The sequence below is a fragment of the Xenopus laevis genome, chromosome 9_10S, assembly GCF_017654675.1.
Source record: "Xenopus laevis strain J_2021 chromosome 9_10S, Xenopus_laevis_v10.1, whole genome shotgun sequence".
NCBI lineage: Eukaryota > Metazoa > Chordata > Amphibia > Anura > Pipidae > Xenopus > Xenopus laevis.
The window spans coordinates 114,947,481-114,965,432 of NC_054388.1; the positions used below are offsets into that span (position 1 = coordinate 114,947,481).

Genomic DNA, 17,952 nt, shown 5'->3' on the forward strand with positions numbered 1-17,952 from the left:
GTACACTTCCTTCTCTTTCCTAGTTTTCCTCTGTGCAGCACTTTTAGGTAACCCCACCTGTATTCCAGGGACCCCTCGTGGGCCCCAACATGCAAATTCCCCACTGCCAAAACGCCCCAATTTCCACCCCATGACATATTGTTATTTGCTCATCTGACACAATGACGGGGGCTCCCTGGAATCTCCACTCACCAACTCTGCTCCCACAACAAAACCTGCAAAATCCTCTAGATTCATAGAAATAACCAGTTGTATTACATTCTTTTCTGCCCATGTTATTCCACTTCTGTCAATAGCTCCCTGTGTCCAGTTCATCATCAGTGTAATACACCTGTAGTTCATCAATCCTGCAGTTGGTGGTGCGTTCCTTCCGTTGACCCGGCCGGGTCCCTTAGCAACCAATGTGTATAAAGAAACGGATCCACACCTCCTTTTATTCAGCCACCAAACATCAACGTTTCTGGGGGGAAACGTTGATGTTTGGTGGCTGAATAAAAGGGGATATTCCCGACTGCATTAATCAGCGTGTGTGCGGATCTGTTTCTTATACACATCAGTTCATCATCAGGGCATTGGGCCTCATAAGCATTTCTGATTCCCCAGCAGCCCTGCCCTAATGCCCCCCATGCTGCACTCACAGCCCCCCACCAGTATAAGAGGAGCATTGATAAGAGACTCATTATGAGGAGCTCACACAAGTCTTTCAGCGCCACACCATTGAATGAAATCTCATTGGCTGAAGCTGAGAAATATCGGGGGGTTCCTCACACCAACCAATCACAGCTTTGCTTTCCTACTGGTTGCTATGGGCAACATTACACGTGGTGTGGAGCCCCGCCCACGACTCTCGGAAAGAATTACACAGAGAAAACTATTTGAGTTCTTATGTGATGTTTGTATCCCTCTAGAATTAGCTAAAAGAAGGGGTTTTATTTCTATTTTTACTCATAAAAATACCATGACTTTTCCATCTGTCACTAATTCGCTTAGTCCCGCCTTTTCTATAATCGTTCCTCTCAGTATCTCTTAGTCCCGCCTTTTCTCCAATCATTCCTCTCAGTATCTCTTAGTCCCGCCCATATTCCTCTCTCGGCCAATCGGCTGGTGTGTCCCGCCCCTGGCTCCAGTCTAAGCCAATGAGTTAGTGTGGGATTGCTCCCGGTACAGGAAGCAGAGCAGCGTGAGGAGGAAAGAGGTGAGTGAGGGAGCGGCAGCAGTGAGGCAGCAGTCAGTAAGTGTCCGGCGGTGGGAGGGATCACGTGCCAGTGGGAAGCAAGGACACCAAGCAAGTCTGTTCCATCTTAAAGGCACAGTACAGCTCCACAGCCAAATGGGCAGTAATGCTTTGTTACATGTCAGACTGGAAATCTTCTTCCATCTGTCTCACTCCCACCTGACTTTTACTCACATCCACTTCCCCCCAACCCCCCTCTGTCCTTCCCCTTTTCCACCAAACAGCAGCTCTGTACAATTTCCCCTTTACTTTCCCACCATCCCAATCATGTGCAGGTCACGTGAGACTCCTGTGTGTCCTGTAACTTCTAACTCTCTGCTCTGTCTTCCATAATATTGTCAGCTGCTAATATACACACTGTCTCTTTAATGGGATTCTATTGGTCTGGGGAATAATCCTGTATAGAAATGTGTAAGTGCTTAAAGGAACAGTAACATCAAAAAATAAAAGTTTTAAAGTAATGAAAATATCATGTAGTGTTGCCCTGCACTGGTAAAACTGACGTGTTTGCTTCAGAAACACTACTATAGTTCATATAAACAAGCTGCTGGGGAGCAATGGCAGAAATTGAAAAACAGCTATATGGCACAGGATAAATAATGGATAAAAGATAACACCATTAGACAGACAGAGCTTATCTGATGTGTAACCTGAGTCTTTTCTCATTAGAATGGCTGCCCCCATTGCTACACAGCAGCTTATTTATATAAACTATAGTAGTGTTTCTTAAGCAAACACAGCAGTTTTACCAGTGCATGGGCAACACTACATTATATTTTCATTACTTTAAAACTTTTATTTTTTGATGTTACTGTTCCTTTAATTCCAGGGTCACTTCCAGGTCAGTCCCTCCCACGAGGAGCCAATGGGAATGTGGGAGGAAGCGAGTGACACAGGGATGAAGGGGAAGAAGAAGAAGAAGGATAAAAATGAGGAGGAGGAGGAGGAGCGGGGGAAGAAGGAGAGAATGGTGAATCTGACACTGGAGATGATCTATCTGCTGACTGGAGAGGTGAGGGGCACTGTGACTGGCACACTGACAAGAGACTGTCTGTCTGTACAAAGGGGGTCTCTCTGCAGCTCAAACACCATTCTCTCTTCCTTTCAATATTTAGCACTACATCCCTAGGAAGAAGTCAGATGATGGGGGGGCCCTGCATGCCCCTGGCTCCGTCATACAGAAGGAAAATAACAAGAATGACAAGAAGATCCTGGAACTCATGTCCAACATCATCCAGCTGCTGACTGGAGAGGTGGGTACAGCGGCCCCTTATTGTTTAGTAACAGTGGATGATAATCCCTTTCTCTGGCTGGGGGATGACTGGAACATTGTGTGTGACAGGTTGCCATAAGGACTCATCATGTTTCCATCTATTTTTCCTTGGACGAGTGGGACTATATAAAAAGAAACAAGGACCTTTATGAGGAAGGGATAAAGGAGGAGCCTCAGCAGCTCCGCCCACTGGGTGAGTAATGGGTGATTTCTATTACAAGCAGAGCATGGAATGTATACAGAATAATTTGTATTTTCAGAGAATAACAGAATAATTGTAGCGAGATACAAACTCTCTCCCATGCATCCCACAAAAAACAATACAGTTTCCATTCTACAGGCCCATTGCAATGACCAGGAGGATCACATGTTCTGCAGTAACATCAGAATGCAGGGAAGGTGCATGGCCTGAGCCCTTGTTAGAGCCCCTCCTGACTGATACATTCGGCAGAGGTGCTTTCTTTACTGTATTTATTGGGAAGTGGGTGCACCAAATTTTACCTAAGCCTCCAATACAAGGAGCCCCACCATTTTTCACTAAACCTAATTTAAAATGTATGTTTCACTACTATGACCAACACACAATGCCGTGCTTGTAATGAGAAAACACCCTGTCAAATACGTAAGTATCTCCTTCTTTCCCGACTCTTCTATAAAGTTACAAACATAGAGAGCTAAATTCTCCCAAGCGAAAAAATGGCTACAATTAGTCAATTAGGGTAGATTATTGACCCTGCAAAATGCTGAATTGCCCACAATGGAAGAGCAGCTTTTTTTATGCCACTTCAGGGGTCAAAACTGGATCAAGACAAGATACAAATCTCCTACAAGGATGTGAGTTTTCTGCATGACCTGCACATGCTAAAGCCATAATTGAACCTCCCTTCCATAACTTCAACTCATTGCTGCACCTCTCTGGAAGCAATACCCATAATACCCCACATTAACATTGACTCCAGCACGGTGGGATCTGGGATTGGGAAATGGTTATGGGGGTTTAGTTTGGTACTTGTTGCTTCTCTGTTGCTCATACTACAGTTACAGAAGGAATATAATCTATGCTTACATTGCATCTTTGTTTAAAATAGGTCAAAATATAATTAGTACTTTGCTAATCGAAACATTCAGGAACATGGGGAGGCACGTGTTTCCTTCTGTGCATATTGTCATTACCATCCCCCAATGATAACCCAGATCAGAGATAACACAGGGATAATTGTCACTGAACACAAGCAAATCAGCGCAGGCTTCCCATGTTTCTACCAGTTTCCTACTAGATTTTGTATTGTTCTAATCTAAACCTGCAAATGTGCTATTCAACCTGAGTGTAAATCACCAATAGTCTCCCTTACACCTGCAAGGCACCTGAGATCTGTAATCACTTGTGTATTAGTTCTTTTAATTATATAATACAACTAAGTCTTGGTGATCTCTGCCACCCACTTTATCCAAGGTTTTAATTATTCTGATACCCAAACCCTGTGCTCGACCATAAATAATAGTCTCTCTTATTCCTTTTTCCAGACGGTGAATATGAAGATAAGAGAGATATTCCAGCTGATCTGGGAGGAACATTATGTTATAATAATGAGGCAAGCAAGATTGGGGCTGAAGGAGCAGGTTTTTGTGCTGATGGAAATCTCACAACCCCTGAACAGCCCCCACCAGCCAATGGGATTACAGAAGAAGTGGTTTCATGGGAAGGGGGAAACCAATCAGATTGCAGCATTAATCAACATACAGAACAGATACAGGGAACTGATACTCCTATCAAAGAATGCAACCTGAACAGCTTGGCAGATAATGATTTATCAAATGCTATCAAAGAGGAAACCTCTTCAGGTGAAGAGAGAAACCAATCAGATTGCAGCATTAATCCCCTTACGGAGCAGATACAGGGAACAGATACACCTACTCCTATCATGGGGTGCAGCCTCTTCATGCAGGAGGATAAATATGATAAAAATGCCTGTACATCCCCACATGAATTTCTCATAACAAAACAGATTCTTTTGCCACGAGACACTGAGACACAACAAAAGACAAATAATAAGGAGAGAGACTTTTCTCATTGCAAATATCTTCATAATCATCTTAACGTTCATGCAGCTAAGAAACGGTTTAATTGTTCTGAATGTGGAAAATCTTTTGCCAAACCATCAGACCTTACTGTCCACCAAAGAACCCACACGGGAGAGAAACCTTTCTCTTGTCCTGAATGTGGGAAATGTTTTGCCTCTTCATCACAACCTACTAGACATCTGAGAACCCACACAAGTAACCTGAGATCTTATCAGAAAACCCACACAGGGATAAAACCTTTATCTTGTTCTGAATGTGGGAAATGTTTTGCCTCTTCATCACAACCTACTAGACATCTGAGAACCCACACAGGTAACCTGAGATCTTATCAGAAAACCCACACAGGGATAAAACCTTTATCTTGTTCTGAATGTGGGAAATGCTTTAAAATCCACTCATCTCTTAAGATTCACTACAGAACTCACACAGGGGAGAAACCATTTTCCTGTTCTGAATGTGGGAAATGTTTTGCCTTTTCACCACAACTTACTAGACATCTGAAAACCCACACGGGAGAGAAACCATTTTGTTGTTCTCAATGTGGCAAATGTTTTTCGACTCGAACTAACCTGAGATCTCATGAGCAAACCCACACAGGAGAGAAACCATTTTGTTGTTCTCAATGTGGGAAATGTTTTTTCAGATCATCAGAACTTGTTGTCCATTGTCGAACTCACACGGGAGAGAGACCTTTTTCTTGTTCTGAATGTGGGAAATGTTTTTCAAAACAAATACACCTTAAATATCATCACAGAACCCACACAGGGGAAAAACCTTTCTCTTGTCCTGAATGTGGGAAATGTTTTGCCTTTTCACCACAACTTACTAGACATCTGAAAACCCACACAGGAGAGAAACCATTTTGTTGTTCTCAATGTGGCAAATGTTTTTCGACTCGAACTAACCTGAGATCTCATCAGAAAACCCACACAGGAGAGAAACCATTTTGTTGTTCTCAATGTGGGAAATGTTTTTTGACTCATACTAACCTGAGATCTCATGAGCAAACCCACACAGGAGAGAAACCTTTTTCTTGTTCTGAATGTGGGAAATGCTTTACACGTAACACTAATCTTAAAGTACATTTAAAGCTGCACAAAAGAGAAAAACTATAGGTTTGTTCTAAGTGTATGAAACATATTTATTAATCTGCATTTCAGTATGAGAAGAGGAGAATATTGAATTGGGGTGAGTCTATAATAGAAGCACTTGACCCTGCGGCAGATCCTACAAAGTACAGTGTGTGTTTTACTTTGCAATGGACACAAGCCTTTAACTACCTTGGAGGTTTCTAATAAATATTGGAAATACCCAGAGCTGAATCTGGATTCATTGTTACCTCACATTATCAGGATAGAGGATACATGGAAGAAGTTACCTCTATCTATTTGGGGCTGGGTTAATATGTTTAAGACAATCTATCAGCCATATTTGTAGTTACTGCTCCAGACAATGTGAAATGGAGGGTGTTAAGTTTATAAGGAGAGGTCGATGCTTTCAGTCCCATAAAGTTTTAGCTAAGTGGCGGAAATGCTTAACACTCTGCAGGACCCAGAAGCAATGTACTCACTGTGCAACTGGGATCTATAGAGTAAATATATGAGCAAGTAAATGTCCTGGAGGTGCCAGGCAGCTGTGACTTTTTTTTTCTTTTAAAACTTTTATTTATTGCCAGCTGATGTTTCTTTACAACGTGTTGTACATTTTTTGCAATAGTAAACAAAAAAAAGTTGACAAAAACATTTTGTACTGGTGAGTTTTCATTTAACCCCGGGAAAACAGAGACGGGAAGGTTGATCGATAGAGAAAGTGAGTTGAAAGAGAGGTTAGATGGTAGAGAAAATAATAGATGAGGCAGGCATTTAATACAACCGCACTTGCTTGTTCCTTGTTAACCATTTCTCTTGCGCAAATTTATTACATTTAACCTATTAGTTGTATTTCTCCTTGCCTCCAGTCTTATGTCCAGATTTAGTCCGAGCAAAGGTTGAGATGTATCTTGTTTTTGCTATTAGTATAGGATTCATTTTGTAATATCCAAAGCATTTAGATAGGGATTTAGAGGGACAACCTCTAGCAGGGTAAATTTGTTCTAATATGGGGAGTGCTTGCTCCACCTGAGTTATCCAAAGGCAGGTGGATATTGCTCTTTCCATTTAATAGCAATAGCTTTTTTGGCATAGAAGAGCAAGAAGGTAAATAGTGTTTTCTCTGAGGTTGTTGTGTCTGAAGTTCAAGAGCAAGACTGATGGATGGGTCTCTATTGGTAATGCCATGAGACGGGAGATATACGAGACTATCCCCATCCACAATCCCTGAATTGAGGGGCAACTCCAGGCCAGATGGAAGAAGTCAGCATTGATTCCTTTACACCTATTACATATGTTTGGAATTGCAGGGTTGATCTTGCAATCAAGATTGCAATTGAATTAGTGGCTGTATAGATTCAGCAAGTATTATTTCCCATTGCTCCTGGATAAGATCAGGAATATTTGTAATCCACTTTTGGTACAGTCATGGCATGGTAGTATATCCGGTTATCCTGATTTGATTGTAGATGGTGGATAGAGGTTTATGGAGGTGTTCTTTACGTTAGTTTTTTTCAATCAAAGTAATTTCAGTTTGAGGAGCAGTGGACTGAAATTGCTGAGCTAGGGCATGTCTCAATTGTCTCAAGATTTTTTTAAATACCTTTGAGTTTGGAATATTAAAGTTGTCCTTTAGTTTCTGAAAGGATAATAAGGAATTATCTTCTTAAATGTCACCAAGGTATTTTGCATTGTATTGTGCCAATATCTGGGGGTCAGTTACAGTGGTAAGTTGCTGCTAATCAGGGTTATACCAAAGTGGGATATGAGGTGATAAAACCTAGGGATTTTTCCCTATTCTATCAGAGCCTAACCGCCATGCCTTTACTCTATTTTGGATCATTGGGGTTGGGTAAGCCAAAGCCGGGGGTTTTCTATAAACCAGGTTCCTCAGTCCCTCCAGTGACCCTATTAATTGAGCTTCTAGTAGCGTCACTGGGTCCTCCATATTTATACTAAGCCATCGTCTAATAGGGACAATTGGGAGGCTAAGAAATATCCCAGCATATCTGGTGCTGCCATTCCACCCTTGTTTATTGGAGAAGTCAGGACATTATGTTTTATCCTTGTGGGACAAGGCGACCAATAAAGTTTAGTTAGATGACTTTGTAGTTGCTTGAAAAACCCCATAGGAATCCAAGTAGGAGATTGTCGAAAGAGATACAAACATTTAGGCAGGAATTTCATTTATTCTACCAGTCAGTGATAAGGGGAGTCATTTGTCAATTGATTTAATAAGTGATACCATTAATGGATCTAGGTTTAATTCCTTAAATGTGTCTATTTGTGGATGTATGTAGATTATTGAGTTATTGTAGATTATTGAGTTATTATGTAAGTATTTTATTGTATCTACTCGGATCAGAGGAAGTGAAGCATCAATAGCATCTATGGCCTGAGGATCCACTGGTATTAGTGATGACTTTGTCCAGTTAATTTCAAGGCCAGAGAACTCTGTATGGTTGTTAATTAAACATAAAGCCTTTTGTAGTGATGGGCCAGGGTCATTGAGATACAGGAGTGTATCGTCCGCAAACAACGATATTTTCTCCCTAAGGTTTCCTATCTCAAAACTCTGTATTTCTTGAGTTGCTCTAATTAAACATGCCAGTGGCACCATAGCCAGGGCAAAGAGGCCCGGCGACAGGCCTTGGGGGGAACCTCTGGAGGGACTAATTGGGGGAGAAAGCTCTAAGTTTGAGAGAATTCTGGCAGTGGGTTGATTATATAGAACTTGTATCCAGGTTTTAAAAAATTTTCGACATCCAAAAGTTCTCAAGGCCATAAATATTCCCATTCAAATGCCTTCTCGTTATCCAAAAAGGCAATGACCCTGGTACCCTTGTTTATATGTGTGATTGTTAAGTTGGTATATAACCTTCTAATGTTTAACTCAGCTGCCTTGTGGGGAATAAATTCTACTTGGTCAGGGGCTACTATTGAGGTTGTCACATAGTTTAGTAGCCTTGCCAGTACTTTGGCTAGTATTTTAGCATCCGAATGAATTAACGAGATGGGCCTGTAGGAGGAGTGTAACTGAGAGTTTTTCCCCGGCTTCAGAATTAAGACTATGGTGGCTTCTCTAAAAGAGGGGCGAAGAAGTTCTGTGTGGAGGGTTTGGTTGAAAATGTCTCTGAGGAGTGGGGCTAGTTGTGTGGTATATGTGAGACCATGTGTTTGGTATCCTATCTGGGCCACGGGTTTTCCCCTGAGGTAGAGCAGCAATAGCTTCCACAACTTTCTGCTCTTTTGTAGGAGCTTCTAACAAGGCTCTGTGCTCTAGGGATAGGTTTGGGAGATCTAACTGATGTACCACTGTGTACCCTCAAGGATTTTCACCAACAAATCAATTTGGCGCTACCTCACATCAAATTTACATTACATACTGATGAAGTAAGAATAGCTTTTTTACATACCATGGTATTAAACTGTGATGGGAAATTGGAAACAGACATTTTTGTGAAACCCACTGACAAAAATACCCTTTTACATTTGAGTCATTTCATCCAGTCTCAACTAAAAGATCATTACCAAAATCGCAATTTTTACGGGTAAAAAGGATTTTATCAAACAAAGATAGACAGAGTGAACGTTTAGAGGAGATGCAACAGAAATTCCTTCAGAGAGGGTACCCCATGTCTTTATTACAACAGCAACGTAAAGAAATTGAGGGTGGTCGAAAAGAAAATAGACACCAGAGTAAATATAAAAATAAAACGAAGAGAATTCCATTTATCTCAAAATTCACATCCTTAAGTAAGGATGTGGCTAAGATCATTAATAGACACTGGAGTTTACGTAAGGAGGGGGTACCCACTGTGGAAGCTTTTCAGGCTCTACCCCTCATGTCATACAAAAAGAACAGAACCCTTGGTTCCATGCTGGTAAGATCGGACCTGGGGGGGCAAACAAATTAGACAAGGTGTATTACGCCCAAAAAATAATGGGACTTTTCCTTGTCTTTCCTGTAATTGCTGCTCCAATTGCCAAAAGGGAGACATTGGGTACCACAAACATAAGGGTAACCCCATTAAGATCAGGGGATATTATACTTGTACATCTACTTTCGTAGTGTATATTGTTAAATGCCCCTGTGGGTATTTATATGTGGGGCAGACTACCCGCATGATTAGAGATAGGATACGGGAGCATAAATCCGCTATAAGATTAAAGAAAACAGATCAGGCGGTTGCATGCCACTTTGTGGAAAAAGGCCATGGGGTCCAACAATAAAGGTTCCAAGTTATAGACAATGTGCCCAAACTTTAACGGGGAGGGGACAGAAATAAGGAACTGCTAAAGAAAGAAGCATGGTGGATACGCTGCTTAGAAACTATGGAGCCCCATGGCCTTAACTGAGAATATGATCTACATTTTATATTACGCTAAGTATGTTTTTAACTGGATTTTTATTTATGTTTTCAATATTACAGATATTTGAACAAGGAAGTAGCAGCGTAGATGTGCAGAGGGAGGCTCCACCGACAAAATGTAGATATGATTAAAATCTTTTTATCTGTTGTTCATGGTGTATTTAAGGATTACGCCACAAAATGCGCCATCTTGTGGCGTAATCCTTAAATACATCATGAACAACAGATAAAAAGATTTTAATCATATCTACATTTTGTCGGCAATATAAGAATGTGTAACCATGTGTGAAACATTAACTTGATAAAGGGCTGTGTGGCTTTCAGATGATAAAGCCATGAAGTAACAATAAAGGCTTTTTTAAATAATTTTCAAGACTGGTGCTGTCTACTACGATTTTTTGGATCTAACTGATGTAAGTAATTTGCTATTTGGGAAGAGGTTTTTATTATTTTAGAAGAGTAAAGGAGTTGATAGTTCTCTGCCAGGCTTTGGTTGATGTGTAGTGGGTTGGAAATTACCTCTGTATCCCTCTTTGAAAGAACATGTAAAGCTGGTCTACTCAGGGCCGATCCTGGCCCCTCCGCCGCCTGAGGCAGCAGCAGTTGCTGCTGCCCCCCCTCCCCCGGAAATTTGCTCTTAAAGTACCAGGAGCAGCATTTTTGCTGCCCCTGGTACCTTGTGGGGCGCTGCCGCCTGAGGCGACAGCCTAAACTCGCCTCATTAGCGAAGCACCCATGGGTCTACTCTGTTCTTCCCTTGCCAAAAGAGCCAATTCTTGTCCCCTTTTTTTTATAGAGCAAATTTGTGATGATTTTTTTTTTTTTCAGCTTAAGTAATTTTGGCGGACATTTCAGACAAAGCAAAGGCGAGGTCAATCCTTGACATAGCTCCCCTAGAATAACATGAAAACATTTGCTCTGTTGGATTAAATACCCTCCAAACATCAACCAACCCTTCCGTCTGCACCCAGGCCCTCAATCCCCTTGTACCTGTTCTGGCAATTGGAGATAAGGTGAGACGGTCTTTATTTCCATTCATAACCGCATTGAAGTCCCCCATTATGAGTAAGGGGTCTGCAGGTAAGGTAGCAATGCCTGGCAATAGGTCATACAATAAAGAGTGGTTGAATGTGCAACATATAATGATATAGGGAAAGTCTGCCAATGAGACATATAGAAGTGTGAATCTGCCTTCCGGGTCATTGTGAAGGTTTAGCAGTTGGAATGGCAGAGACCTATTTATTAATACAGAAGTTCCTCTGGAGTAATTAGAGTAAACTGCGTGATAAGCTTGGCCTATCCAAAGCTTTTTCAGAGGTTTTGTATTTGAGGATTTACAAATATGTGTCTACTGGAGGCATATCATTTGAGGATTACATTTATGTAAAAAGTTGAAAACCAAAGTCCTCTTCAGGGGGGAATTTAGTCCTCTCACGTTCCAGGAGATGGCTGTAATTTCAGCCGCCATTTTTATTTCTGGAATTTGTATGTTGACTCCCCCTTAAAGGAATAGAAAGGTAAAAGAGAAAGGCAGAGCTAACATTTAAAGTAGACAGAACAAGGTATCTAGTATCAATTCCAACATAACCCATCCTACTTCTCCAAGTGATGGGGAGGTTTGGTTCCTGTAACATTACATTTTAGGAGGGTGCGCCTATAACTGTGGCGCTGTTAACAAAATCACAACAATAATATTGAAAGCTTGTAACACAAGTAATTGTGATTCAATGTTGTAATAAACCAGGTATACCCACGTTTACCAGTCCGGATTACCTGAGTTGTACCGGGTATACCATATATAAGAGAAATTGTTTAACCCTTGGGACTGTAGCATATCACCTGACGATGGCTATGGTGTGTCTTATTTACTCTGAAGGAAGAGCCGCTTACTGTCTACTGTCTACCACCGATAGGCCTCTATTGTTGAGGCAAAGAAGTGGGGTTTCCCCATCCGCAGTGACCCGAAGTTTGGCAGGATACATCATGCTTCGTGAAATTGTCGCTTGGCTGTGGTAAATTGTTGCTGTTGTTCAAGTACTTTGTTGGAGAAATCGGGATATAGCGATATAGTTGTATTTTCAAACTTTAGTCCCCCTTTGCGTCTAGCAGCTAGTAAGGCCGCATCTCTGTCTCTAAAGTTCAAAAACCGGCCTATCAGAGGTCTTGGAGGGGCATCCAGAGGCGGTGGCCTTGCAGGTATTCTATGTGCTGCTCCATGATGTATGCTGGCGAGAAGGTCTCAGTACCGCATACCACTTTAAGCCACTCCTCTAGGAATTTGGTGGCATTGGGCCCTTCAGCTCTTTCAGGCAACCCGATTATCCTTATATTGTTCCTACGGAGGTGATTTTCTATCTAGATCGTTGGATCAGCACCCAATAGAGTGTAAAGCCAGCAACACTTCAGAGTTATCTGAGTCTAAGGCATCCACCGTTAAATTAGTTCTTTGCCACGTAGGAGGTAAACCAGACAGCGCTCAGGAGGTTCCACAGATGTGGCCTTCACCCCTACACAGGCACTGTCCTAAAGTAAGTGAAGTGGACCATGATTTGGAGGTGCCTGCTGCCTCCACTCCAAAGCTTACCCACACTAAGGGCCCTCTATGTTGGCACACTGTAGCCAGTAAACCCATGGTGCCTGTGGAATCAGAGCTCTACCAAACTTCCAGGGAACTAGAGGTGAATATGGAGTCAGAATATGATAGTGATTGAGGAAGAATTCAACCTGGCCAGGCAGACCTCACTGTAATCAAGTTGGTGTCCCCATGCACCGTGGGCTATTTCATTCCATATGCTCCACTGTGGGTACAGGGTTGGACTGGTCTGATGGGACACTGGGGAAATAACCTGGTGGGTCCTGGCCCTTGTGTTCCCCCATTGACCCTGGCCCCTTACTCCAGGCTGCATTCAAATTTACTGGTGGCTGATGTGACATGGCCTGAGGAGGTGGAGGAATTACACTGCTGCTGTAGGCTGGTAGATTTAGCAAAGGGGGTTGGGGGCCCTGAGGTGGGAGCCCCCACATTAACATTGACTCCAGCACGGTGGGATCTGGGATTGGGAAATGGTTATGGGGGTTTAGTTTGGTACTTGTTGCTTCTCTGTTGCTCATACTACAGTTACAGAAGAAATGCTGGGAATGTAATCTAGGCTTATATTGCATCTTTGTTTAATCAAATAGGTCAAAATATAATTTGTACTTTGCTAAACAAAACATTCTGTAACATGGGGAGGCAAGTGTTTCCTTCTGTGCATATTGTCATTGTTACCATCCCCCAATGATAACCCAGATCAGAGATAACACAGGGATAATTCTCACTGAAACCAAACCCTGTGCTGGACCATAAATAATAGTCTCTCTTATTCCTTTTCCCAGACTGTGAATATGAAGATAAGAGAGATATTACAGCTGATCTGGGAGGAACATTATGTTATAATAATGAGACAAGCAAGATTGGGACTGAAGGAACAGATTTTTTTGATGATGGAAATCTCACAACCCCTGAACAGCCCCCACCAGCCAATGGGATTACAGAAGAAGTGGTTTCATGGGAAGGGGGAAACCAATCAGATTGCAGCATTAATCAACATACAGAACAGATACAGGGAACAGATACTCCTATCAAAGAATGCAGCCTGAACAACTGCCTTGGGTCCTGCAAAAGCAGTAGCTGTAGTTCCCCTTTAAATAGAATGGATGGGCATCAAGTACAGCAGGGCAAGATGGAGATAATAGAACTAGATGGAGAGTGTAAGGCAAGACAGACAGCAGCACATAGTTAACGCTGAGCCTTAGAATGGTCTGTTTAGAGAGATCTCAACCCCAAAATATGACTTGGTGTAAATGTATTCAGGTAGGTCCTCTGAGCAGTTTTTACATCTACTTCTTAGTTTCAGTTAACAGTAGGGTGGCTGACTGTCACATAAACCTTACTGTAAATGATAAGGATATTAGACGTCACTGAGGGGTTGTTCTGTGACCATATAAAGACACAAGGCTGCAGGCTGAGTTATACAGGGAACTCTGAGTATCACTCATGTATTATAAGGGATAATGTACCCCCTACTGTAAATGATAAGGATATTAGAAGTCACTGAGGGGTTGTTCTGTGACCATATAAAGGCACAAGGCTGCAGGCTGAGTTATACAGGGAACTCTGAGTATCACTCATGTATTATAAGGGATAATGTACCCCCTACTGTAAATGATAAGGATATTAGAAGTCACTGAGGGGTTGTTCTGTGACCATATAAAGGCACAAGGCTGCAGGCTGAGTTATACAGGAACTCTGAGTATCACTCATGTATTATAAGGGATAATGTACCCCCTACTGTAAACTGATAAGGATATTAGAAGTCACTGAGGGGTTGTTCTGTGACCATATAAAGACACAAGGCTGCAGGCTGAGTTATACAGGGAACTCTGAGTATCACTCATGTATTATAAGGATAATGTACCCCCTACTGTAAATGATAAGGATATTAGAGGTCACTGAGGGGTTGTTCTGTGACCATATAAAGGCACAAGGCTGCAGGCTGAGTTATACAGGGAACTCTGAGTATCACTCGTGTATTATAAGGGATAATGTACCCCCTACTGTAAATGATAAGGATATTAGAAGTCACTGAGGGGTTGTTCTGTGACCATATAAAGGCACAAGGCTGCAGGCTGAGTTATACAGGGAACTCTGAGTATCACTCATGTATTATAAGGGATAATGTACCCCCTACTGTAAATGATAAGGATATTAGAAGTCACTGAGGGGTTGTTCTGTGACCATATAAAGGCACAAGGCTGCAGGCTGAGTTATACAGGGAACTCTGAGTATCACTCATGTATTATAAGGGATAATGTACCCCCTACTGTAAATGATAAGGATATTAGAAGTCACTGAGGGGTTGTTCTGTGACCATATAAAGGCACAAGGCTGCAGGCTGAGTTATACAGGGAACTCTGAGTATCACTCATGTATTATAAGGGATAATGTACCCCCTACTGTAAATGATAAGGATATTAGAAGTCACTGAGGGGTTGTTCTGTGACCATATAAAGGCACAAGGCTGCAGGCTGAGTTATACAGGGAACTCTGAGTATCACTCATGTATTATAGGGATAATGTACCCCCTACTGTAAATGATAAGGATATTAGAGGTCACTGAGGGGTTGTTCTGTGACCATATAAAGGCACAAGGCTGCAGGCTGAGTTATACAGGGAACTCTGAGTATCACTCATGTATTATAAGGGATAATGTACCCCCTACTGTAAATGATAAGGATATTAGAAGTCACTGAGGGGTTGTTCTGTGACCATATAAAGGCACAAGGCTGCAGGCTGAGTTATACAGGGAACTCTGAGTATCACTCGTGTATTATAAGGGATAATGTACCCCCTACTGTAAATGATAAGGATATTAGAAGTCACTGAGGGGTTGTTCTGTGACCATATAAAGGCACAAGGCTGCAGGCTGAGTTATACAGGGAACTCTGAGTATCACTCATGTATTATAAGGGATAATGTACCCCCTACTGTAAATGATAAGGATATTAGAAGTCACTGAGGGGTTGTTCTGTGACCATATAAAGGCACAAGGCTGCAGGCTGAGTTATACAGGGAACTCTGAGTATCACTCATGTATTATAAGGGATAATGTACCCCCTACTGTAAATGATAAGGATATTAGAAGTCACTGAGAGGTTGTTCTGTGACCATATAAAGGCACAAGGCTGCAGGCTGAGTTATACAGGGAACTCTGAGTATCACTCATGTATTATAAGGGATAATGTACCCCCTACTGTAAATGATAAGGATATTAGAAGTCACTGAGGGGTTGTTCTGTGACCATATAAAGGCACAAGGCTGCAGGCTGAGTTATACAGGGAACTCTGAGTATCACTCATGTATTATAAGGGATAATGTACCCCTACTGTAAATGATAAGGATATTAGAAGTCACTGAGGGGTTGTTCTGTGACCATATAAAGGCACAAGGCTGCAGGCTGAGTTATACAGGGAACTCTGAGTATCACTCATGTATTATAAGGGATAATGTACCCCCTACTGTAAATGATAAGGATATTAGAAGTCACTGAGGGGTTGTTCTGTGACCATATAAAGGCACAAGGCTGCAGGCTGAGTTATACAGGGAACTCTGAGTATCACTCATGTATTATAAGGGATAATGTACCCCCTACTGTAAATGATAAGGATATTAGAAGTCACCGAGGGGTTGTTCTGTGACCATATAAAGGCACAAGGCTGCAGGCTGAGTTATACAGGGAACTCTGAGTATCACTCATGTATTATAAGGGATAATGTACCCCCTACTGTAAATGATAAGGATATTAGAAGTCACTGAGGGGTTGTTCTGTGACCATATAAAGACACAAGGCTGCAGGCTGAGTTATACAGGGAACTGTGAGCTGTGATTGGCTGTCCCCTTCCTACTGTGCTTCTGGCAGGGACACACCCACCCCTCATTTGAAACACAGACAGGGACCAGAGAACATCTATAGGGAGCTCCAATAAAGGGGCTATTTTTAAAGATAATATAAATTTTTAGCAGCATGTAAAAGCAACATCAGGTCCTACAGTAAAGTGAGCTGAGAGCCTTTTCCCTGCACAGCCTGGGAAAGGAGGCAGCAGCAAGTGGAACAGATGGGCGGGGCTAGTAGCAATTTTGCAGCAATTTACAATAAAGTAACCAGAAATACAACTATTTGAACAACTTCCTTTTATATGTAAAAGCGTAAAATGCACTGGCACATTCTCGTGTTTCATACAAAATGTCTCCATTAATGTTTTCCCTCCTTAATCTTCATTTTCTTTGTTGTCATTGCTCTTTGCTGTGTGTCAGGTGAATACGTGTGAATATGTCATGTGACAAGGGGGGGGGATGTATATTTGTATATTTTGCTCCTTGAGCCAAACACTGGGACAGAACAAAAGCTGAACATGTGTGTGAGGGGGTGTGAGATGATTGTCATGTAAGTACAGGAGCTTCCATTGTAGCTGGGCCTGTGAGAAGACAAATTGTGGGGGACATTTGTGAGGCTTGGGAGGATATGGCTGGTACAATTGTACAATCTGTATACTATATACACACACTCTTGTACTGAAGCCATGATCTGATTTTGTCATTCCAACTACAGCTCACACAAAGGAACAGCACTGAGAAGTGACCCCAATGCAGACAATGGCGGCACCGGAAGGGGCGGGGCATGAGAAGATTACCTCAGACTGAACCGGATGTTGGGGAGAAATGGCTTCCCTGCCTCAGCCCCTCACTCCTAAGCTGTGTGGGACAAGTAATGGTGAGGGGAAACATAAATGTGTCAACTTGTGAGCTATAAAAGGGGCCGTTCCTTTGTGTAGGGAGGGGGTGAAACAGGCGCAGCAGGTCGGTAAGTGCAGTAGAAACTGCTGGAGATTTGCCCACAGTCAGCGATAGAGAATGGACCCTGGAGCCACACCCGCTGCAAGCTCCTCCCCCACTCACTGAGCCTCAGCGCTTAAAGGACCAGTAACATCGTTTTTTTTTCTCAAAAATTCGTTAGTACACAACGAAAAAATAACACCAACACAAAAGGGCGACCATCCTTCCTGCAGCGCTCGATTTGTCCTCCCTAGTTAGCTCCAACATTCTACTGACAGCGTGTGAAGCGAGTTGAAGCTGCGGATCAAGACCCTGCGGGACCGACACATGAAGCCCTTGCTGCTGTACGAGTGCGGGAAACCAACTGGTGCAGGCAGCCTAAGATGCAGGCAGTTTCCTGGGAGCAAGCGGTTCTCCCTCCACAGGCAGCTGAGCGCTGAGGTGTCACCCGCTCGGTATCTCCCGCAGGGTCTTGATCTGCAGCTTCACCTCACTTCACACGCTGTCAGTAGAATATTGGAGCTAACCAG

The 17,952-nt window shown here is 42.4% G+C and overlaps 2 protein-coding genes across 5 annotated transcripts in view; one reads left to right on the top strand and one right to left on the bottom strand.

Moving 5' to 3' along the window:
- The window catches only part of XB5772961.L (Gastrula zinc finger protein XlCGF53.1 L homeolog), a 579,535-nt gene that overhangs the window by 454,211 nt on the left and 107,372 nt on the right, over positions 1-17,952 (bottom strand). The gene's annotated exons all lie outside the window — the stretch shown is intronic.
- LOC108704280 (oocyte zinc finger protein XlCOF7.1-like) overlaps positions 2,430-17,952 on the top strand; it is a 137,184-nt gene continuing 121,661 nt past the window's right edge. The window contains exons 1-2 of the mRNA XM_041579050.1: positions 2,430-2,487; positions 2,577-2,700. Coding sequence (XP_041434984.1) covers positions 2,455-2,487; positions 2,577-2,700 — 157 coding nt within the window. The 5' untranslated portion in view covers positions 2,430-2,454. The remainder of the gene's footprint in view (positions 2,488-2,576; positions 2,701-17,952) is intronic.